The following is a 25,274-nucleotide window of genomic DNA, read 5'->3' as shown; positions in this document are numbered from 1 at the left end:
GGAGCTTGAGAGTTTGGATATTTGCACAAAGTGTGAAATTTCAAGGGGTACATTAGTCCATCATTTTCTTTTAGGTCACAAGAGGTTTTCTTTTGGGTCTGATATAATCTCTATTCTTTCAGCGATGATAGGGATTGATATCTTATTAAATAAACTAACTTCAGATACGGTGCACTCTAAATGTTTAGCAGTTCGTTACACTGGCCTTACTGACTGCACATGAAGGTATATTACAGCTTTGGATTGATGCCAGCCTACCTTCTTTGGGACTATGGCAAGATAAAATGGTGGATTTGATGAAAATGGAAAAGCTTGATGCTTTATTGTAAAAAAAAAAAAAAAAAAAAAAAAAAAAGAGGGTAGATGAAAAATCATACATGCAAAGGGATGAAACGTGTAATGTTCGGTCTCTTGAGTTATTCAGTGCAGTGGGACTAATCAAGCACAGGTTTTTGGGGTGAGGGTAAAATGTAAAAAGCGCAAGTGTTATTCAGCTTTTGTCATGTCATGCCTGTTCTCTGTTATGTTGCTTCATGAATTATGTTATGAACACTATCTTGTGTATAGATCCTGTATTGCTGCTCACTTGCAAATTCACATGTTAAAAAAAAAAAAATGATGGGAGATGTCAGTTACTCCAAAACTGATTGGGTAAATGTTTCATCGAGATATGCTAGGGATGCAAAGTTCCTAGATGCCATAAATGACTGCTCCATGGAGCAGCTGGTCATGGACCTGACAGGAGGCGCAACTACTTTAAATCCAGTTCTCCGCAGAACACAGGACCTGGTATAAGGGGTAACTGTGATAGCGCCACTTGGCAATAGTGTTCATAATGCAATCAAATCTGACAATCACTGAAAGGAGGATATCAATTCCCAAGGGAGAACTGAGAGGAGAGGAAGATTTTGCTGGCGGCTGAAGAGGATTGGAAATATTGGGGGAGGGTACCCGTACTGGAGAAGGTTTTCATGGGTAATGATTCAGATGGATGGAATCAAATCACGGTGAACCTAGAAGATGTGGTAGACCTGATTAACAAACTGAAGAGTAGTAAATCACCTGGACCGGATGGTATACACCCCAGAGTTCTGAAGGAACTAAAAAAATTTCAGACCTATTAGTAAAAATATGTAACCTATCATTAAAATCATCCATTGGTACCTGAAGACTGGAGGATAGCAAATGTAACCCAAATATTTAAAAAGGGCTCCAGGGGCGATCCGGGAAACTACAGGACCGGTTAGCCTGACTTCAGTGCCAGGAAAAATAGTGGAAAGTGTTCTAAACATCAAAATCACAGAACATATAGAAAGACATGGTTTAATGGAACAAAGTCAGCATGGCTTTACCCAAGGCAAGTCTTGCCTCACAAATCTGCTTCACTTTTTTGAAGAAGTTAATAAACATGTGGATAAAGGTGAACCAGTAGATGTAGTGTACTTGGATTTTCAGAAGGCGTTTGACAAAGTTCCTCATGAGAGGCTTCTAGGAAAAGTAAAAAAAGGTCATGGGATAGCTGGCGATGTCCTTTCATGGATTGCAATCTGGCTAAAAGACAGGAAACAGAGTAGGATTAAATGGACAATTTTCTCAGTGGAAGGGAGTGGGCAGTGGAGTGCCTCAGGGATCTGTATTGGGACCCTTAATTTTCAATATATTTATAAATGATCTGGAAAGAAATACGAGTGAGATAATCAAATTTGCAGATGATACAAAATTGTTCAGAGTAGTTAAATCACAAGCAGCTTGTGATAAATTGCAGGAAGACCTTGTGAGGCTGGAAAATTGGGCATCCAAATGGCAGATGAAATTTAATGTGGATAAGTGCAAGGTGATGCATATAGGGAAAAATAACCCATGCTATAGTTACACAATGTTGGGTTCCATATTAGGTGCTACAACCCAAGAAAGACATCTAGGCGTCATAGTGGATAACACATTGAAATCGTCGGTTCAGTGTGCTGCGGCAGTCAAAAAAGCAAACAGAATATTGGGAATTATTAGAAAGGGAATGGTGAATAAAACGGAAAATATCATAATGCCTCTGTATCGCACCTTGAATACTGTGTACAATTCTGGTCGCCGCATCTCAAAAAAGATATAATTGCGATGGAGAAGGTACAGAGAAGGGCTACCAAAATGATAAGGTGAATGGAACAGCTCCCCTATGAGGAAAGACTAAAGAGGTTAGGACTTTTCAGCTTGGAGAAGAGACGGACAAGGGGGGATATGATAGAGGTGTTTAAAATCATGAGAGGTCTAGAATGGGTAGATGTGAATCGGTTATTTACTCTTTCGGATAATAGTCCATTACCTGCTATTAAGTTCACTTAGAGAATAGCCACTGCCATTAGCAACGGTAAGAGTTTTTGGGTACTTGCCAGGTTCTTATGACCTGGATTGGCCACTGTTGGAAACAGGATGCTGGGCTTGATGGACCCTCGGTCTGACCCAGTATGGCATGTTCTTATGTTCTAATATTGCTAGCTGGGGAAAATTGGGACTTATGTTTAGGGAGAGGTGAAATTGTGTTGAAGTATGTGTGCCTTAACTAAAAGTCAGGGAAAGTAATTTCTTTTAGAGTGTGTGTGTATGCCTAATTTAAAAAAAAAAAAAAAACAGGGAGCTGGGTAAATTCTTTTCTAGCGTATGTGTGCACGCCTTTTAATTTAAAAACAGACGACCAGGGAGCTAAGTTTTTTTCTAGCATTTTCTGTAGTAGCATTGAAAAGATGATCGTCTTGCTTTGGTGGCTAAAGAGGACTGCCAAGAATTGCTTTGGGAAATTTAAGGACTTCAAAAGTTTGAGGGAGAGGTGAAATAGTGAGGTTAGGTGTATGCGCCTATAATAAAAACCAAGCCTAAGGTAGATAATTCTAGTGTCTTGTCTTTCCCTCCCCCTCCCACCCCTAGTTCATCCTTTGATTTATAGGCATATTTAAAAAAAAAAATTAGGCTTTAATCTAAAACGCAGGATTGCCCCAGCCCTTATCAAGAGTTATTATTCCATTGCAAGTCACTACAATTAATACGGAATATATCAATAAATTTAAAGGACTAACTTAAGAACATGCCATACTGGGTCCTTCAAGCCCAGCATCCTGTTTCCAACAGTGGCCAATCCAGGCCATAAGAACCTGGCAAGTACCCAAAAACTAAGTCTATTCCATGTTAGCGTTGCTAGTAATAGCAGTGGCTATTTTCTAAGTCAACTTAATAGCAGGTAATGGACTTCTCCTCCAAGAACTTATCCAATCCTTTTTTAAACACAGCTATACTAACTGCACTAACCACATCCTCTGGCAACAAATTCCAGAGTTTAATTGTGCGTTGAGTAAAAAAAGAACATTCTCCAATTAGTTTTAAATGTGCCACATGCTAACTTCATGGAGTGCCCCCTAGTCTATTATCCGAAAGAGTAAATAACCGATTCACATCTACCCGTTCTAGACCTCTCATGATTTTAAACACCTCTATCATATCCCCCCTCAGCCATCTCTTCTCCAAGCTGAAAAGTCCTAACCTCTTTAGTCTTTCGACATAGGGGAGCTGTTCCATTCCCTTATCATTTTGGTAGCCCTTCTCTGTACCTTCTCCATCGCAATTATATCTTTTTTGAGGTGCGGCGACCAGAATTGTACACAGTATTCAAGGTGCGGTCTCACCATGGAGCGATACAGAGGCATTATGACATTTTCCGTTTTATTCACCATCCCTTTCTAATAATTCCCAATATTCTGTTTGCTTTTTTGACTGCCGCAGCACACTGAACCGACGATTTCAATTTGTTATCCACTATGACGCCTAGATCTCTTTCTTGGGTTGTAGCACCTAATATGGAACCTAACATTGTGTAACTATAGCATGGGTTATTTTTCCCTATATGCATCACCTTGCACTTATTCACATTAAATTTCATCTGCCATTTTGATGCCCAATTGTCCAGTCTCACAAGGTCTTCCTGCAATTTATCACAATCTGCTTGTGACAACTACTCTGAACAATTTTGTATCATCTGCAAATTTGATTATCTCACTCGTATTTCTTTCCAGATCATTTATAAATATATTGAAAAGTAAGGGTCCCAATACAGATCCCTGAGGCACTCCACTGCCCACTCCCTTCCACTGAGAAAATTGTCCTTTTAATCCTACTCTCTGTTTCCTGTCTTTTAGCCAGTTTGCAATCCACGAAAGGACATCGCCACCTATCCCATGACTTTTTACTTTTCCTAGAAGCCTCTCAGGAACTTTGTCAAACGCCTTCTGAAAATCCAAGTATACTACATCTACCGGTTCACCTTTATCCACGTTTATTAACTCCTTCAAAAAAGTGAAGCAGATTTGTGGGGCAAGACTTGCCTTGGGTAAAGCCATGCTGACTTTCCTACTTCTTTAGCAACCTTAACTAAGAACTCAACAAAATTAAGATAAAGGCAACAGTCCAACAGCAAGAGGGGGCTTTCCTGTCTTTGCATCAAGTGTCACATGTATGATTTTTTACCCTTTGGTGAGAAAGATATCTGGACTGACCCATGCACACCAGATAGAAAATTTAAAGTTATGAGATCTTCCGGTGGAGTATTTTTCTTGATGCCAGAACCTCTTTACTCATAGGCAACTACATAGAAGAGACAAACTAACATTCAAAATACAGGCAGTCAAAGCCAAAAGACAAAGCTGGGATGGAGAAGATTCCCACTTTACTGAATGAGAAGGGATGGGAATATTTTCAACTGCATCTGCTGTTGGTACGGTTAAGTGTTGACGTTACAGAAACCAAATGACTGTCCTGCTTGTCCACAGAAAAACAGATTTAATCTGAGTCTGTTCCTTACCTCTACCAAGTCCATGTCTTTAAGTGAGAGTCCTGCTTTCTTAAGGGCTCCATTAATAGCAGACACTGGACCTTTAAAAAAAAAAAAAAAAAAAAAAAAGTGTTTTCACAAGTGTTTTTCAAGTACTGCTCAATGTTTAATTTTTGCTGTACTGCATCATATCTTCCGCTCAGGTACAGGCATGGGTGCCAACTTTTGAAAATGGATTCTGGATACCAAACTCAAAACACAAATTAAAGCGCCCCCAGCAAAAAAGAACCAAAACACAGTGGGTTGTGGTGTGTGACTGACCAGAATATTTAACTGCCCTGAAAGGAAAAGGTAACGTGGACATGGGTGAAGACTTGTGGCCAAAACAAACGCTAGGGAAGCACTCAAAAGTTCCATCCATTCATTCCCCCAGCCCTAGCTCACACCCCACTCCTGCACACCACATCCTCTCAACCCCCCCTTAATCTCTTTCTCCCTCCTCTCCTTAATCCCTCTGCATTTGTTTTAAAACATTTTCCCATGGGTGGGGGAACAGTGGATTTAATACCCCTCTGCCTGCTCCATTGCCTACATCCCCCTTAGCTTGCTCTGTTCACCTCCCAGTTTCTGCTCACTCCTCCTTAGCCATTTCCCCTCTTCTGCAAGCTTGGTTAACCCATTCCTTCACTGGTCCCCCAACCCTCACCCCTCCCTCAGCACTTGAGGCTTCCCTTCACTGGCAGACACAGCTCAGATCACCGCCCTATCTCTGCTCTCCTGACTCTCTCTTCTGGACTCTTCTCCTGCCTCTCCATCCCCCCGCAGTGCTCCTCCCAGCATTCACAGATTCTGGGCCTGCAGTCCACACAAAAGACACTCCACTACCTACATGCCCTAAACCCCAGCTCTAGGGCCACAGCTGCCTCCTGCCTCCTATAGGATGTAAGTGTTCCCCTTCATTCCCCCTCAGTTCAAGCCCTGACTGCGGCCCCTTTCAGTATTTAAGCTGTCGAGAGAGCAATTTTAAGAGAGATTTCAGCCCATAGCATCGCATGGCACCACAACCTCCTCTCACTTCCCCATCCTTCCAGTAAAAATACCTTATTTACCCAGATGACTGCAGGGTTAGAAGAAAAAGGGTAGATACCCACCTCGCCCTATCCCAGCTAGCACAAAATCTTTTTATCAAACACTTAAAAAAACTTTCCTTTCTTTGTATTGGTAGTTTGAATCTATCCTCTCTGCTTGCTCTTAGTTTCTTCTCTGCCTCCTGGTAATTTTATTTAAAAAAAAAAAAAAAAAAAAATCACCTTATGGTCTTCCTCTCATTTCTTATTTTTCCTCCATGGGTGTTTGTCTGCCAGCTGTCTCTCCACAGCTCATCTTCTCCTAGTCTCCTTCCCTCCTAACATCTCCATGTCTCTTCCCCCCACCATGATCCCCCTCTCTGTTCACTTCACCTATTAGCCCCACTTCTCTCTCCCTCTCAAGTTCTTTTGTCTTATTCAGGGCTTCCCAAAAACATTTAGCCAATGTGACCCCATTTCAGCACTTGAAAATTCATATGACCACAACAAATTAACAGGGGTACAGACCCCCTCCAACAATCATTCCACTCTCACCTTCACTGCACTGCAGCTGATTTCCTCTCTCAACCTCCACCCTCTCAACTTCCACCCCATAAAGAACTTTCTTTTCATCCTCTGTCCCTCCAGCTGATGCCATTTTACACTGTACATTCCCCCTCTTACGCCCTCCGGCCCTTTCTGCATTCACCCAGCTGATCCTCTCTCAGCCCAAGCCTTTCTTATAACCCCTAACTGATCCTCTATCACCTCCCGCTCCCTCCCCACTCTCACCCCATCCCCTCATTAATGCCCAGTCTCACTCGGGTCGATTCAGTAAAGTCCGTGGGAGAGCGGGCGAAGTGGCCTGTGCACGCGATACAGTATTTAAATGAGGCCCGGCGGTAGAAACGGGCAAAAGGAGGCGCTAGGGACACTAGCGCGTCCTAGCGCCTCCTTTTGGCCCGGAGCGGCGGCAGTCAGCGGGTTTGACAGCCGACGCTCAATTTTGCCGGCGTCTGTTCTCGAGCCCGTCTACAGCCACGGGCTCGGAAACCGGACACCGGCAAAATTGAGCGTCCGGTTTTCGACCCGCCGCCGGCCGACTTCAATTTTTTTAAATTTTTTCTTCTCACTTTTTTTACCCTTCGGGACCTCCGACTTAAGTCTGAGGATGCACAGAAAAGCACTTTTTACTGCTTTTCTGTGCACTTTCCCTGTGCTCGGAGAAATTAGCGCATACCTTTGGGTAGGCGCTAATTTCTGAAAGTAAAATGTGCGGCTTGGCTGCACATTTTACTTACTGAATCGCGCGGGAATACCTAGTAGGGCCCTCAACATGCATTGCATGTTGAGGGCCCTATTAGGTTCGGTGGGTTGGACGCGCGTTTTCCGCCCCTTACTGAATAAGGGGCAAGGGAAAACGCGCATCCAATGACAGGTTAACAGTGCGCTCTGGAGCGCACTGTACTGTATCGGCCTGACTGTTTCTTTTCCATCCCTTCTCTCACATCCCCAGCTTCTTCTATTTACATTTTCCAGTTGATCTTCTGCCGTTCCCCCTCTCTCACTCTCCACCTAATCCAACTCAAACCTCTCCTGCATTTGATTCTCCCCTTCAAACAGCCCCTCCCTCCAAACATCAAGGTCACTGGCAACATTTGTGTTTGGGACCCGAGCCAAAGGTGGATGATAACTGGTGAGGAGGAGGCAGGCTAATGACAGGGGCAACATTTTTCTCTTGAGTGGGTTCAGGGGTGGGCATGGAGTGAGGAACAATGGCAATCTCCACCGACCAGAGCCGTAGCCAGGCCATCTGGCACCTATGGCCAAGTAAAAAAAAAAACCCTTCACCCTGAGCACAACATACAACACCATGAGCTGTGAGTCTCTGCTAAACGTGGGGGGGGGGCTTTGATTTTTTATTTTAATCCATCAGTTTTCTCCTGCACCTCTGGGCTTCCAGCTCAACTGGAACCAGTACAGAGATCCTGGCACCATGAGCCTTCATTCACAACTACTGAGGATCCCCTCCCAACTTTTTTTACTCCAGGTCATTGCATTGTCATTACTGGTCTGGAGGCCATGCACCGGGGGCTCCCTTCAGAGCCCTGCAATCATGGGATCCCCAATCCAACCACTAGGTGTCAGCTCCTTACCGGTCACACCCTCCCCACTCACAATTAAAAACCAAGCATTTATAATACCAGATTTTACATGAAAAAGGACATTCTGAGAAATAAATATCACTTACAACATGATGTATATTATATTTACATGCAGAAAACCCCGCAAAAAAAAAAAAAAAAAAAGGCACTGAGAATCCATATGGTATTAGGCCTATGGCAATTTATGCAAGGTGTAGGCTTGACCCTCAGAAAGCCATGAGTAAATTGAATTACAATCATGGGAGCCCTTGACCGACCCCCTCATGGGTGAGGGGGTGCTGTGACCTCTTTGCCTTATCTTCCGGTTGCCGGGGCACTGGAGATTTACCCCCCATTTACTGGCTAGCTTCTCCAATCCGCTTCCGAATAGGAGGGATCACTTAAAGGGCATTTTCGTGAGGTTTGCCTTAGAGGTTGCATTTGCTAACCAGTTTCGCAACCATAGCTGCCTTTTAGCAGCTGAGACTACTCCCTCTGGCCGAGGCACACCTTAAGTCAGAGCTTGCATCCGCTAGGAAGGCCGCGGCTGGCTCGATCGCCTCTCTGGTATGCGCCCCTGAGCTAACTGCCTCACTCAAGAGAGCAGCAGACACAAACGAGCCACCAGGGCACAACAGGAGGCGATCCGCAGAGTCACTGCTGTCGCGCCAAAGGCCTGTTTAAGGATGGATTCCAATCACCTATCGTGGGTATCTCCTTCAAGGCCACTCCTCCCTCTACTGGGATAGTTATTCGCTTCGAGACGGCGTCCACTCTCAGGAAACACAGGCGTTCCTCGACTGCCGGGTCCCGAGGGTACAAGGCCTCTTTAAAACTTGTTTCCGGGGTGGCCCATTCCAGGTGAATCAACTCCTGAATGGCTTCCAGCATCAGGAAATAGCAAGAGGCCTTCCGTAGAGACACCAGGACGGGATTCCTCTTTGGTTCCGACATAGGGTCTGTGCCTGGGACTCTCAGAGTCTTCAGGGTTTGGGAGACTAGTGCCAGTAATTCATCTCTGTGGAAAAATTGAAGCATGGTCCAGTATGGCTCCAGGCCTGGAGGAATTTCCCCGTCCTCCAATGAATCCGCATCCCCCTTCGTAGTCCATGGTGTCTGGGTCCCTGTCAGGGATACCCTTGGAGAGGCGTGGCATGTCCTGAAGCATGCCGAGAGGGCTGGGAGGGAGAGGCCTTCCCAGCTGGGGCTCGGCCCGGGCAGGGGCAGTAGCTGACTGCACCTGAACAAAGGCTTGCAGGCCTTGAAAGAATTCCAACCAAGAAAAGGCCGCGTCAGGTCCTTATTTAGCCTGGGAGGAATCTGGGTAGGGGGGCTCCCAGACCCGCCCTCTCATGGGGAGGACGCAGCCTCGGAATTGCTCATGTCCGGGGTGCTGCCAGATAAGGTCGGGGCGGACCCGTCCTCCGACTAGGAGCCGGACTTGGGAAAAGCTCTGAGAGTCCAGCACCTCCCTGGGCCTCCTCACCGTGCTGACACAGGAAGGATTCCAGGTCAGACTGTGCAGTCCTAATATGGCAGGCAGCACAAAGGGAGTGTCGCTTGAGCTTCTTTGCTACCGAGCCATAAAACTCTATTTTGCGCAATCAGCCGGCTAGTGCCTCTCGAACACGTCCCAGCGCACATAAATCTAAATAGCTGGTTGATCGTGTAGTTATGCGTGTGGTTATACGTGTGGTTATGTGCATGGTTATGTGCAGTTATGTGTGCAGGTGCGTGCGTTAAGTGCCCCAAAGGCCGGCCCGCACTGCACGTACCGACAGATGACGGGGGAAAATGGCAGGGCACGAGATGGCGCCACCATGGCCAGCCATGTAGAGTGACCTCCTAGCCTGAAGTGGGGCCTAGCCTAACAAGGGGCCACCCAACCCGCTCGGAAAACCCCCTTCCCTTGCCCTAACGGGATCAGAAAGGACGTCGGTACAGCGCACTGAGCAAGGAGACCAGAGGAAAGACTTATTGAAGCCCTTCCACGTTTCTGGATAGGAGAATTTCTTCACTACTTACTGGCCGAGTACAGAGATGGTCTCCGGCTGTGGGGGGAGGGCTTAAGCCAGGGGACGGGAACCTATGGCTTGCGAGCTAGATGTGGCTCTTTTGATGGCTGCATCTGGCTCGCAGACAAATCTTTAATAAAAAAGTAAAAATCTAACAAAAACCCTCACCCTCTTGACACCCCCCCCAAGACCTGCCAAATTAATTTACTACAATCCCCCACCCTCCTGACCCCCCCTCCCCCCCCCGCCAAGACCTGCCAAAAGTCCCTGGTGGTCCAGCGGGGTCCAGGAGCGATCTCCTGGGCTTGGGCTGTCGGCTGCCAGTAGTCAAAATGGCGCCGACGGCCCTTTGCCCTCACTATGTCACTGGGGTCGACCAATGGCGGCAGTAGCCCCTGTGACATAGTAAGGGCAAAGGGCCGTCGGCTGCCAGTAATCAAAATGGCATTCTGTCTTTTTTCTGGAACCAGAGAAAGCAGTGCAGAGCTGGCAATGCATTAGTTTTGACTCCCCTGATGAAACAGAACAGAGCCAACAGTTGCATGGATCATTCTTGGCACCCCTGAACCTTGGAGGAAGTAGAGAAGAACAGAGTGTTAGAGTTGTTTACCCTGAGACAAGAACACCCACATGACTGATTCAGACATGAAAGGAAAATTTGTTCTTACAGGAATGAAAGTTAGCAGGTAATACCTCAGATTAGATGCAACAGGGACTAATGCGTGGCAAAGTCCTGATCTCATAAAACACACGCTTATTGAAAATGCAGTCACACCAGTGGCATTGTAAATTGTTAACTGATGTTGAAATGAGGGCCCCGACATGGTCGTGGTTCGCATCGGGCTGCATCAGGGGGACCAAACACATAAATAATCTTATGTCATGTATGTGTATGAAGAATGTAATTTTAAAATATCTGCAACAGTTTCTATACATTGTGACAATGTGCTTCTAAGAGACCAGTTCTGGCTAGTTTACCTGGCTCTCTGGTGAAACAAAGAACATCCTGTTTCAGCACAAAAAGGAGCCACCACCCCCCAAGGCTGGACCTGATTGGATTAGGAGTAACAAGTACTATTGGTAATCGGGAAAAAGAAACACCCTCAGGAATGTTGCCGATGCATTCTGATTGGACACAAGGAAAGGTTTAAAAAGTTGTGCACACAGTGAAACTGCTGAGTAGACTTGGAATTTACACTGTTGCTGTATGGCAAGTTACTCTGGGGAACAAATTACTCTGTTTTTTATTTTCCCCTTTTCTTTTTGTTCCTCTCTTCTTTTGTCTTTTCATTAATAAAACTTGCTTTCTAGATATCAACTGACTGCAGCCTCATTACTCAGATCTACAGTCAGAAGTTTCAAGTGGAACCAACCTAAAATAAATGGCTAAATGTCATAAGGGAGCTTATATTCACTATTTTATTTTATTTATTTATTTATTTTTTTTAGTGAAAACCATGACTGCATGGGGAAAAAGCGTATCAGAGCCGATTGTGAGTGAAGAACAATATTTTATGATGAATACTTCCAATGGGTGCTAGCCAATTCTAGGAATAGGAGTCTGATATTTACCATGGGTTGGAGGGGAAATTCCACCGCGGTTGAGAGAGTGTATGAGCTTTAAATCGACCGACCCTTACAGATATAGGCTGTATTTGTCGCCTCCTTCAGCCATCTTGCAATCGTGCCCTTGGAAGCCTTATTTCCCTTCTTTGTTCCACTGAACAGTGGAAAAGGGCATTCGCCACCTTAAGATATCGCAAGAGAATTCTCCGCACATCCAGTAAGTGAAGCTCCCTCACCAGGGGAGCATCTGGTGACAAAAACGGAAAGGCTGGCAGTTCCACTGTCTGGTTAAGATGAAATGAGGAAACAACCTTAGGCAAAAAGGAAGGAAGTGTACGTAACATACCATCCTCCGAAAAGCTAGGAAAGGGTCCCCACACGACAATGCTTGAAGCTCTGATATCCTCTTAGCAGAGCAAATGGTTACCAAGAAAATGGACTTCAAGGTTAGATCCTTCAAAGAAGCCCTTCTAATCGATTCAAAAGGAGGACCACAAAGAATTCGAAGGACCGGATTAAGGTTCCAGGGTGAGCATAATCTTCCAGACCAGAGGATGCAGATGATTCGCCCCCCCTCTTCAGGAAATGCACCACATCCGGATAAGCCACCAAAGTCTTCCCTGCACCTTACCTCGAAGACACCCTAAGGCGGCCCCCTGAACCCGGAGGAAATTATAGGCCAATCCCTTAGCTAAACCGCTTTGCAAAAAGGCTAAAACCCAAGGAACATCCACCTTCAATGGTTGCAACTCATTCTTCAAACACCACGACTCAAATACTCTCCAAACCCGGATATAAGCCAAAGACATGGCGGGCCTCCTTGCCTGAAGCAAAGTTGCAATCACAGGTTCCGAGTATCCCTCGCTCAGAGACATCGTCTTTCAAAAAATTCAAGCCACTAGATAAAAGTGATCCGCTTGGTCTGAAGAGATGGGCCCTTGCTGCAACAACCTGTGCAGATGGGCCAATCGAAAGGGACCGTTCACTGCGAGATGAACCAAATCCACAAACCATGGTTGGTGCGGTCACTCTAGTGCCACCAGAAATCACCCTACTTGGATGATGTTCGATGCGATGCAACACTTGACCTACAAGAGGCCACGGGGTGAATGGCACCTATGGTCAAGCCCATATTAGCCAGACAGGCTATGGCTCTGCCACGCATCTATACACACTGTCTTCCCCTCCCCTCATGGCTGGTCCCAAGCCTGACTGTGATCTGCAAGCAGCAGCAGTCAGCATGGGGCTCAGGAGTTAGAGCAAGCTCATAGGTCCTGCAGCAGCTCCAATCCCTCCTCATACATTCCTGTCGCCACAAACTCATGCAATGACAGTGTCAGTGCAGGCTCTTCGAGGGCGTGCTGGCTCAAAACTCCCACATTGTCTTCACTATTAATGCTGCTGCTGGCGCTTGAAGAATGCGGACATTTGAGGCACTTGTGACTCCAGCTGAAGGTTTTGTGATTTATTTAATAATTTTTACATACTGATTTTTCATGCGAGCATATCAAATCGGTTTACAATAGTTAGCAAATATTCATTTAAAAATATTTGCATTTCCAAAAGAAGGAAGTAGATACATAGTTTCATAATGTAAATAAAACAGTAAACTAAAATAGTAGGCTAATTAATCTTAAAATTTAAACAATTAGAGAGGCAGTATAGTAAGAGTAGAGATAATAAAATCAAAAATATATACATTACCTTGGCATAAAATTAGTAGTTTGAAATCATTATGTTAACAGCTCTTGGAAGGCTGGTTTAAAAAGCCAAGTTTTAATGCCCTTTTAAAATTTGATATGTCTGCTTCTAATCATAATTCCTGTGGAATAGAGTTCCATAGTTGGGGTCCAGCAATAGAGATAGTTCTTTCTCTTACATTATTTAGATGCGCAATTTTAGGGGAAGGAATTGGCAACATCCCTGTTCCGGTTGATCTAGTAATTCTTGAAGGGATGTGGGAAATGAAGTGATGAAGTTAGCCATTCAATTTTTTCCATTGTAGAGGGTTTTATGAATTAGGGACAAGATTTTATGTTGGGCCCTGTATTTGACCGGTAGCCAGTGAAGTTCTTTCAATATTGGGGTGATATGTTCGGATCTTCTAGTTCCTGTCAAAAGTCTAGCTGCTGAGTTCTGCAGAAGTTGTAATGGTTTTGTAATATTTGCGGGGAGGCCTAAAAATAGTGAATTGCAGTAGTCCAATCTTGACAAGATAAGTGCCTGTAAAACAGTTCTGAAATCTTTTGGGAATAGGAGGTCCCATTTAAGATCCCAACCCACAGTCTGGGAAGCTCTAATCTCTCATCCCAGGTCAGGTCTTCTCCCCCAGCTTCTATCCTCTTCTCGTCTATGTCTCCTCTCCAAGCCTATGTCTTCGCCTCACCCTTTCCCACAATTCCACTATCGGTCTCACTCTCTCACTATTCTCCTCCTCCAAGTTATTCTCTCAGATCCTCACAGCAGTATTGTATCTCCCTGCTAGTATCCCCTTTTACAACTATCCCAACTCTGTCAATATTCCCTCTCCTCCTCTCTCAATTCAGCCCCCTCTCACTCCACTTCATAACTCCTCTTTCCCTTTCCCAGTACCTCTATCCACAACCCTCCCCATCTCCACTGCAACTCAAAGTAGATCAAAGAGAGGAAGCCTCTGACCTATACTACCACTGTACTATAGTCCCTATACCACCCCCATTGGTCAGACAGTCCACAGCCAGTCAACAGGCTATAGTTAACAGGCAGGAGTGGTAGCAGGGAGACAAACTTTCTTCCTGGTCCTGCAGCATGGAGCTCTCAGCTTCTGAGCCACAGCAGTGCAGGAGACAATATTGGGTATGGAGGTTGTGTATTTTAATTGTATGTAAATGCAGAAAAAATCCAAAGTATTGTCAGCTAGTGCTTTTAATATCTTGCTAAAGAAAGAAAAAAAAAAGAAAAAAAAGTTTCATGTGATTCTCTTACAAGAGTAGTTCAATTGTGGTCCTTACTTTCTACAACATGCCTGGTTTTCAGGATAAACAGATATGCAATTAACCCATTTCATATTTATATATATATTTGTTCTAGACTTCTTGACTATTCATTGTGGAGATTCTGAAATACAGACCTGGGATAGGCAAAAAGACTAGAGATGAGAATTATAGAGCTTAATAGCCTCTGCAGTACTAACAAGCAGATTATAACATAACCAAATATTGACATAACCCTGCATATGAAATAAAAGATCCCAAACATGGGAGTTTACTGTTTAATATCAATTACTCTCCAATAATGAGGCTAGTTTAAACTCAGAAGGAGCTTACCGATGCCCATGATGGTGGGATCACAACCTGTCGCATGATACGAGACAATCCTAGCCAGCGGGGTAAGCTTGTGCTCTTTGAGCGACTCCTCACTGGCAATGATTACAGCCCCAGCGCCATCACATACACCCTTACAGGGAAAACAAGAAGTGCATCTTTAAGTACTTAATCCTTATTGATCAGTTACACTTACAACACAAAGACTGCATCCACTCAAAATACACACAGACCAACAGCCATGTTTTTCCCTTCAGCCAATGCAATCACATGTTTACATTTCTAGACTGCCTTCTTTGTACCAAAGTACAACCCAAATCAGTTTACAAAGGGAAAAAAGTACAATACACATACATCGATACACCAACAAATTAATAAATCAATAAATTAATATATAAATTACTATACATGGTCAATGTCACATATACCACAATAGTTAACATAACTGATGTCATTTCATAATGGCTAGAAAACAAGATTGCCAAAAGAAAAAAAAAAGCTGCTTACCTTTAAAGGAAAATTGGTTCTTACTTGCTAATATTCATTCCTCTACCACCAAGGATCAGTCCAGACTCCTGGGTTTATGCATCCCTGCCAGCAGATGGAGACAGAGAACGTTTCACCGACACTGCTTCATAATCCCTAGTGCCACCTGCAGTTCCCTCAGATTTGACCTATACCCAAGCAGAAAACACTTTCAAAAACTTGTACAAAAAAAATAGCCAACCTAACAAAATTTAGAAAAAAACTTTTCCAACAAGTCTGTATTCTATACTATGAAAAGAATTCTTAGATTGTACCAAGAAATTACAGCTGAGCGGACGACTCTCCACCTCCACAGATTGGGCGGGTTCTGAACTGATCTGTGGTACAACAGGAACGAAAATCAGTAGGTAAGAACCACATTTTCTTTTCCCTGTACGTACCTAGATCAGTTAAGATTCCTGAGATGTACCAAAGCTCCCTAATTAGGGTGGGACCTGCAGAGTCCCACTCGCAAGACACTTTCGCTAAACAGAGTCTCTGGATCCCCTACATCTAGAGGACAGTGCCTTGCATAAGTATGTAGTGACTTCCAAGTTGCCGCTCTACAAATTTCCTGTGGTGAAACCAACTAAGCCTCTGCCCATGAGGCTACCTGTGACCTTGTAGAATGAGCCCACAAACCTTCAGGTATCTGACGTCCCTTGAGAACGTATGACGTCCCAATAGTCTCCATGAGCCACCTCGCGATGGTAGCCTTGAAAGTCTGGGTAGCTTTCTTTGAACTACTCCATAAAACGAAGAGTGAGGACTACTTCCTAAAATCATTTGTCACCTTGCAATATCTCAACAAAGCTCTGCGAACATCGAACAGCTTAAGTTCCCGCGCATGAGGTGCAGAAGAATCCAGCTCCGGAAAAGCCGGAAGCTCCACCTTCTGATAGAACATAGAAATGACAGCAGAAAAAGACCAATCGGCCCATCCAGTCTGCCCAGCAAGTTCCTACACTTATTTTCCCATACTTATCTGTTTCACCAACCACCAAGTTCACGGCCCTTGTTGGTAACTGTTTGATTCAAATTTCCTGCCACCCCCTGCCATTGATGCAGAGAGTAATGTTGGAATTGCACCAAAAGGTGAGCATAAGGCTTAATGGTTAAGGGTAGTAACTGCCGCATCAAGCAAGTTACCCCAATGCTTGTTTACCCAGACTGCACAGATCCATGCCTTGTTGGATGTCTGAATGCAAATCCTCTTTTCCACATTTCCTCTTGCCGTTGAAGCAGAGAGCAATGCTGTATATGCATTCAAAGTGATGTATTAGGCTTAATTGGTTTAGGGTAGTAACCGCCACAATAAGCAAGCTACCCCCACGCTTGTTTACCCATACTGTGTAGTTCAGTCCTTGATGGTTGTTGTCTGAATGCAAATCATCTTTTCCACATTTCCCCTTGCTGTTGAAACAGAGAGAAATGTTGGAGTTGCATTAACCATGTGAAGGCTTATTGAGTAAGGGTAGTAATCACCAGGTAGTAGCCTCCATTCCAGCAAGCCACCCCCATGGCTCTTCTCTTCATTCCCATCTTCTAGCCTTTATGGATCCACAGTGTTTATTCCATGCTCCTTTGAAATCCTTCACAGTTTTAGTCTTCACCACTTCCTCCGGAAGGGCATTCCAGGCATCCACCACCCTCTCCATGAAGAAATATTTCCTGACATTGGTTCTGAGTCTTCCTCCCTGGAATTTCAAATCGTGACCCCCTAATTCTACTGATTTTTTTCCAACGGAAAAGGTTTGTTGTTGACCATGGATCATTAAAACCTTTCAAATATCTGAAAGTCTGTATCATATCACCCCGCCTCCTCCTCTCCTCCAGGGTATACATATTTAGGTTCTTCAATCTCTCCTAAGTAGTCATTTTATGAAGACCATCCACCTTTTTGGTCGCCCTTCTCTGGACCGCCTCCATCCTGTCTCTGTCCCTTTGGATCAACATGAAACGTCGAGACTACCTTCGGAAGAAAGGAGGGCACAGTCTGCAAGGACACTCCTGAGTCCGAAATCTGTAGGAATTGCTCACAGCAAGATAAAGCCTGCAAATCAGATTCTCCTTGCTGAACAAATGGCCACTAGAAAAATGACCTTTAGGAGTCATATCCTTAAGCGTCACTCTGCGGAGAGGTTCAGAAGGAGCCTTACACAAACCTTGAAGAAGAAGATTAAGATTCCAGGATGGACAAACTCTCCTCACCGGAGGGTGCAAATTCTTAGCCCCCCAAAGAAACCTAACCACATTAGGATGAGAAGACAATGGGCAACCCTTATGTTTACCTCGCAGGCAAGCAAGAGCCACTACCTGAACTCTTAGAAAATTGAAAGCTAGGCCCTTGACCAAACCTTCTTGCAAAAAAGATAAAACCTGAGATACCGAAGACCTTAAGCCTGTACTCCTTTAGTTCTACACCAGGCCTCAAAAACCTTCCAGACCCGGACACACGACAATGAAGTAGACTTCCATCTAGCCTGAAGAAGAATAGCAATGACCACCCCCGTCTCAAATGCTGCCTTTCAAAAGCCAAGTTGCTAGACAAAAGCAATCGGCCTGGTCTGAAAATATGGGGCCCTGACGAAGAAGGCGTGGAAGATTACTGAAGTGTAACAGTTTGTCCACTGCTATGTTGACCAGATCCGCGAACCATGGCTGACGTGGCCACTCCGGGTCTACTAACACCACTTCACCTGGGTGTCTCTATCCGATGCAAAACCTTGCCTACCAGAGGGCAAGGGGGGAATACATAAAGGAGAACCCCTCAAGGTCAGGGTAGGACCACAGCACTGACCCTCTTGGCCCCGTACTCTCGTCTTTGGCTGTAAAAGCGAACTGCCTTTGCATCGAGATGAGTCACCATTAGATCCACATGGGGGCAGCCCCACCTCTCTCAGATGAGCTGCATTGCTATCTCTGACAACTCCTACTCCCCTGGATCTAGCAAACTGCAATTTAGAAAGTCCGCTTGAACGTTCTCAACCCCTGCGATGTGAGATGCCGCTATCTGGACCAAGTATTGTTCCGCCCAAAGAATAAACTCCTGTGCCCCTCCTGGACTACTGCTCGACTCTTGGTCTGACATGACCCTTACCGACCTGCCTCAAACCAAAGGCAGAAAAACAAGTACTGCTAACCTCCCTGCTCTCGAGCAATTGATAGACCAAGAGGCTCCTTCTGCTGACGAAGTGCCCTGGGCTGACTGTCGCTGGCATACTGCTCCCAAAACCAGAGAGACTGGCATCGATAGTAATAATTTCTCAATCCAGAACCTCCAGATAGACACCACATACTAGACTGGATGTTAGCAGCCACCAAGACAGACTGTCCCGTGCATAATTCTTGAGAGGCACAGGCTGATTAAATTCCTCAGATAAATGATTTCACTATGCCAACAGAGCCCTCTGGAACAGTCTCATATAAGAAAAGTCTCACGGTACCAACTCCAGCATTGAAGCCATCGAACCCAGTACCTGCAAGAAATCTCAGGCTCTGGGCATTTGCAAAGTCAACAAGCGCTAAACTTGCTTCCCAGATACTTAAGAGTCTGACGGAAATAGGTGGCTCTTTGCCAAATTCACCACACAGCCTAGAGATTCCAGAGTATGAATCACCTTCTACACTGTGGTGCAACTGATGAGCCAGGTGACACCAGGGATTATGAAGCAGTGTCAGTGAAACTTTCTCTGTCTCCATCTGCTGGCAGGGATGCATAAACCCAGGAGACTGGACTGATCCAGGTATATACAGGGAACAGGTGCTCTCCATAGACAGCAGGACTCATCAGGCACACGTAGGTAACATCATCCAATGGCACCAAGATGGAAAATCTCTCAAGAGTTCAGAAAGCCTTGTGTGTTCCTGCACCAATACTGCCATCAGCTTAGTCTTTGTAGCACACTAACCTTTAACTCTAAGGTGAGGAAGTGGGATTGTGTGGCTGATTTGTCCTGGGTCTATGGACAACACCTGCTCCAGGTAAGCAACTTTGTTTTCTCCATGGTCAAGCAAGACAGTAATCAGCCACACAAGTGGGAATCTGAAGCAGAGGTCTGACATAAGTATTTGCTATATTTTATAATCAGCAGTGGAACATGCAACCTGTATTTTGTTAAGAGATTGGAGGGACAATTGAAGGAATTAAATACGCTTTTGAGAATTGCTCGGCCAAAACTGTTCCCTTGACATGCAGCATTTTCTACAGGAAAGAGGTATAGCTAACTACCTCTCTTTGGCCAAGAGAATCAGAAAGCCAACTGTAAATACTCTCAGGGCCCTCCTCAACTGCTTCAAGTGGCAAGAAGTCCTGAGATACGAATACCTCCCCCTCAAAATACCTTTCCCAAAGATCTTATTATGGGGCTAGGGGGAGCCCTGCACCAGCCAGAAACATTGAATGACAGCGTTTGCTTTGTCCCTTGTGATTTCAGCAGCTGAACGCATCTACCCTCATTTCCTGTATGCAACAGTTAAAACCAGATTGTAACCAGGCTTACCGAAGCATTTCCCGCGGTGACAGTCCCGTCCTTCTTGAACACGGAAGGCAGCTTGGCCAGCTGTTCTAGGGTGACCTGAGGTCGGGGATGCTCATCCTGTTCTAACTTCTCCTTTCCCTTCCTTGTCTTCACTTCAATTGGTGCCATCTCAGCATTAAAGTAGCCGGCATCATTTGCTGAAATGGAAAAATGAAAACTATTCAAAGGAGCAAAAGAAAAACAGCAAACCATACCCAATAAGCATAAGGAAAAGTTAACATTAAAAAAGAAAAATTGGTTCTTACCTGCTAATTTTCGTTCCTGTAGTACCACGGATCAGTCCAGACTCCTGGGGTTTTGCCTGCTCACCAGCAGATGGAGACAGAGAAGTTTTGACTGACTCTGCCCTATACCCCGAGGTGCCACCCACAGTCTGTCAGTATTTCATTGTATCAAAGCAGAACACGATAAGATTATAATAAACCATTAGCCCCTCCAAACCAGGGGAAGAAAACCTCTCAACGAGAACTATCCTGCTCACGAACCTAACACAAGGACAGAATAGGCGCCAACTGTAAAACAGATGAGAAAAACACACTCTGAAGTCCAACGAATAGGAACATGGATGAGCGGTCTCCCAATTACTGCCTTAAGAAAAACAGGGCGGGACTCTGGACTGATCCGTGGTACTACAGGAACGAAAATTAGCAGTAAGAACCAAATTTTCCTTTCCCTGTACATACCTGGATCAGACCTCAGTATTGGCAAGAGATCTGAACTAACAGAAACTTCTGATGGCCAATTGGTCCAATCATCGGTCTTATAATCTCTAGTTTTGATTTTGTTTTAGTATTGACAAGCTTGCATATTATTTTATTAATTTAAATTATTAATTTTTTTTAATGTTTTTAATAATTAAACTTTTTTTAAAATTGATGTCTGTTGGCACTAGTAAAGCAACATTGTGAATTTCAATAATTAATTATTCTGAATTTGCTTGGAATCTAACTTAATTCACATTGTGGGTTTTAGAAAAATTCTTGAAATCTATATTTGTCACTCTTGATTAATATCTTTATGCTTTGTTGCCTTTTGATCGATATCCTTGTTACTTTGTTGTAACTGATTTTGGTGAAGTAAAGTGGCAAATCATTTACTCCACTGAACAAGCAACTAGGTTGTGCTGATGGTTGGACTGACGCTTCTCAAAAAAGTAACAAAGTGTTGCTATTCAGCAACTTAATGACTTGGATGAAATAAAGTGACAAATCATTCACTCAACCGAGCAATTGGCTATATTATGCTGACGGACTCATTCGTTTCAAAAGGGTAACATATTGTTACTATTCAGCAATTATATAGCGTTTTGTTGAACTCTAAATGTCTTTGAACTCTAAATGTCTTTGTGTGAATGAACCACAATGTTGACTGATGGAACTATGTAAAAACTAGTCCAATAGCATTTTATCTCAAGGATGCAGCCTGCAAACGTGTAAAATGTGCTCAGACCAACTGGACTCGGGACGACCTTGCAACAAGTACGCCGAACCAATAATCTCCTTCAACTAACGAGCAATAGTCGCCCTAGATGCTTTATGTCCTCTTCTAGGACCACTCCAGAGCACGAACAGATGGCCCGACATATGAAAGGTAATCGTGACCTCCAAATAGCACAAGAGCACGCAATGCACATCCAGCTTCCGTAAATCTCTGGACTGAGGATCGGAATGATCTAAGCCTGGGAACGAAGGGAGCGCCACAGAGACTCCGTAATCCTCAAAAAGAGCTCCCTGTAAGACCACGCCTGAAGCTTCGATACCTGGCGAGCCGAGGAAATAGCCACAAGGAAAGGTCCTTTAACATCGCCCTCTTCAACGGCTCAAAAAGCTCCGTACACAGCATTCTGAGAACGAGATTGAGGCTCCAAGAAGGACAAGGATTCCTCGCCAGAGGATGCAAATGTTTCACCCCTCGGAGAAAACGCACATAATCCGGATGCGCAGACAAGGCTACCCCTTGAATCTTACCTCGAGAGCAAGCTAGGGCCGACACCTGCACCCGTAAAGAGCTGCACGATAAGCCCTTAGTCAAGCCATCTTGTAAAAAAGACAAGATATCAGACACTAAGGCCCAAAAGGGGCTGATGATGTGGTCTAAACACCAAGATTCAAAAAAAACCCCACACCCTGGTAAAAGCCAGAGAAGTACAGGGTTTCCTCGATCGCAATAGTAGCTACCACCGCATCCGAATATCCCTTGTTCTTCAGAAGTTGCCTCTCAAAAGCCATGCCGCGAGACAAAAGTGATCCGCCTTGTCCATACAGACAGGTCCCTGGTGTAGAACACTGGGCAAGTCCTAAAATCTTAGAGGACCGTCTATGGCCAGGTTGACCAAGTCCACGAACCATGGACACCTCGGCCACTCCAGAGCCACCAGTATTACCTTCTGACGGGTGAGCCTCTATCCATCTCAGCACCTTTCCGATGGAGGGGCCACGGTGGAAACACATACAGCAGTATGTTCTGTGGTCAGGCGAAAAACAGGGCATCCACCCCTTCAGCTCCAGGCATCGGCTGAAGAATCGAGGAGCCTTGGCATTGCGGAAAGTTGCCATGGGGTCCATCCTTGGAGTGGACCACCTGTCGCATATGCTCCGGAACGCCTCGGGAGCGAGTTCCCATTCCCCGGGGTCAAACCTGTGGCAGCTGAGAAAAATCAGCCTGAACACTGTCGACCCCGGCTATGTGTGAGGCCGCAATTCTGGCCAGGTGCTGCTCTGCCCAGCCTATCAGCTGTTGCGCCTCTAGGCTCCTCCGTGGTGATTGATGTAAGGCACCACCGTTGCATTGTCGGACAGAACTCGTACAAACTTTCCTTGCAGCACTGGCAACAGAGCCTGCAACGCTATTTGTACCGCCCTGGTCACCAACTGATTGATCGACCACCGGGATTCCTCCGGCGACCACTGCCCCTGCACAGACCTCTCTTGACAAACTGCTCCCCGACCGGATAGACTGGCATCCGTCGTAACTACCGTCCAGTTGGGAACCTCCAGGGGCACCCCGCAGCTCAAGTTGTCCGTGAGGAACCACCAATCGAGACTGAGACGCATCGAGTCTGGCAGAGGAAGCTGAAGATGAAAAAGTTCGGACACCGGATTCCAGTGGGAGAGTAATTCTGATTGTAGAGGTCTCAAATGAGCAAAGGCCCAGGGGACTAACTCCACTGTGGAAGCCATCTACCCCAGAACCCGCAAGTAAATCGAAGACTCTGGGAGGACGTTTGGATAACAAGTCTCAGACTTGCTGTTGCAGCTTGCTGATTCGGTCCTTCGTCAGAAACACCCTTTCCTGGGGGCGTGTGACGTCACGCTGAGAAATGGCAGCCTGATACTTGTGCTCCCGCCGCTCTAACCCGAATCCGCAGCGATCCGCGCTCTAAATACATCTGGTAACCCACTTAAAGCTTTGGCAGAGGGGCTCCATCGTGCGCCATGGCGAGCAAGAAAAAAAATCCGGACTTACAGCGTTTTTCATATCAAAAAGAAACACCCTTTCCTGACACGTGCCGAAAAGAGCTCCTAGGAACTCAGACTGCGACGGAACCAGGTGACTCTTGGCCGGATTTATTACCCAGCCGAAAGATTGCAACAGATGAAGAACTCGTTGCACCGCCGCTCGGCAAAGAGACTGACTTTGCACGAATCAGCCAATTGTCCAGGTAAGGATGAACGTACAGCCCTTCCCTTCAGAGCTGAGCTGCCACCTTGACCATCACCTTGGTAAATGTCCTGGGCGCTGTGGCCAGCCTGAAGGGCAGAGCCTGAAACTAAAAGTGCTTCCCCATGACTGAGAACCTCAAACCTTTGGTGGTCAGATCGGATGCCTATGTGCAAGTATGCCTCGGTTAGACCTAGAGACGCCAGGAACTCTCCCCTGTGAACCGACGCAATAACTGATCTGAGGGTCTCTATTCAAAAATGCGGAACCCGAAGACATCAGTTGACTCTCTTGAGATCCAGGATGGGTCAAAAGGAGCCTTCCCTTCTTGGGAACCACGAAATAAATGGAGTAGCGTCCCTTGCGGTGCTCCGCAGGAGGAACCAGACAAATTGCTCCAAGATCTAGCAAACGCTGTATGGTATAGAAACATAGAAATGACGGCAGAAGAAGACCAAACGGCCCATCCAGTCTGCCCAGCAAGCCTCACATGTTTTTTTCTCTCATACTTATCTGTTTCTCTTAGCTCTTGGTTCTATTTCCCTTCCACCCCCACCATTGAAATATCTAGCTTGATTAGTTAGGGGTAGTAGGGGTAGTAACCGCCGCAATAAGCAAGCTACACCCATGCTTATTTGTTTTACCCAGACTATGTTATACAGTCCTTATTGGTTGTTTTTCTTCTCCCCTGCTGTTGAAGCAGGGAGCTATGCTGGAAATGCGTGATGTATCAGTCTTCTCCCATGCTGTTGAAGCAGAGAGCCATGCTGGATATGCATCGAAAGTGAAGTATCGGACACAATTGGTTTGGGGTAGTAACCGCCGTAACAAGCCAGCTACTCCCCACTTTGTGAGTGCGAACCCTTTTTTCTTCTCCCCTGCCGTTGAAGCAGAGAACTATGTTGTATATGCATTGAAGGTGAAGCATCAGGCTTATTTGGTTTGGGGTAGTAACCGCCGTAACAAGCCAGCTACTCCCCTCTTTGTGAGTGTGAATCCATTTTTCCACATTTCCTCTTGCTGTTGAAGCTTAGAGCGATGTTGGAGTCACAGTAAGCATGTGTATGTTTATTGAATAAGGGTATTGTCTCCAGGCAGTAGCCGTCATTCTGGCGAGTCACCCACTCTTCATTGGCGGCCTCTTGACTTTATGGATCCACAGTGTTTATCCCACGCCCCTTTGAAGTCCTTCACAGTTCTGGTCTTCACCACATCCTCCGGAAGGGCATTCCAGGCGTCCACCACCCTCTCCGTGAAGAAATACTTCCTGACATTGGTTCTGAATCTTCCTCCCTGGAGCTTCAAATCGTGACCCCTGGTTCTGCTGATTTTTTTCCTATGGAACAGGTTTGTCGTTGTCTTTGGATCATTAAAACCTTTCAAGTATCTGAAAATCTGTATCATATCACCTCTGCTCCTCCTTTCCTCCAGGGTGTACATATTTAGATTCTTCAATCTTGCACCACCCACAGCTTCTCCACATATGAACATGGAAAAACGAGAAAGCGATCTCGTGGGCGCTGTACAAAATCTAACACGTAACTTTGCTTTATTATGCTGAGGATCCAATGGTCGGAAGTTAGTTTGACCCATTCCTCGTAAAATGGAGACAACCTACCTCCTATCACCGAAACAGAGGAATGG

General features: G+C 45.4%; 1 protein-coding gene across 2 annotated transcripts in view; it reads right to left on the bottom strand.

Moving 5' to 3' along the window:
• Positions 1–25,274, bottom strand: part of LOC115077848 (3-ketoacyl-CoA thiolase, mitochondrial-like) — a 68,873-nt gene that overhangs the window by 7,892 nt on the left and 35,707 nt on the right. For both annotated transcript variants that reach the window (XM_029580181.1, XM_029580190.1), the window contains exons 6-8: positions 19,932–20,107; positions 14,908–15,037; positions 4,841–4,911 (exon numbers count right to left, since the gene is read on the bottom strand). In XM_029580181.1, the coding sequence (XP_029436041.1) occupies positions 4,841–4,911; positions 14,908–15,037; positions 19,932–20,107 (377 nt within the window). The remainder of the gene's footprint in view (positions 1–4,840; positions 4,912–14,907; positions 15,038–19,931; positions 20,108–25,274) is intronic.

This window comes from Rhinatrema bivittatum, chromosome 1, assembly GCF_901001135.1.
Source record: "Rhinatrema bivittatum chromosome 1, aRhiBiv1.1, whole genome shotgun sequence".
Classification (NCBI taxonomy): domain Eukaryota; kingdom Metazoa; phylum Chordata; class Amphibia; order Gymnophiona; family Rhinatrematidae; genus Rhinatrema; species Rhinatrema bivittatum.
Note: the sequence above shows the minus strand (reverse complement) of the source record. Positions and strands in the feature narration are given on the sequence as shown.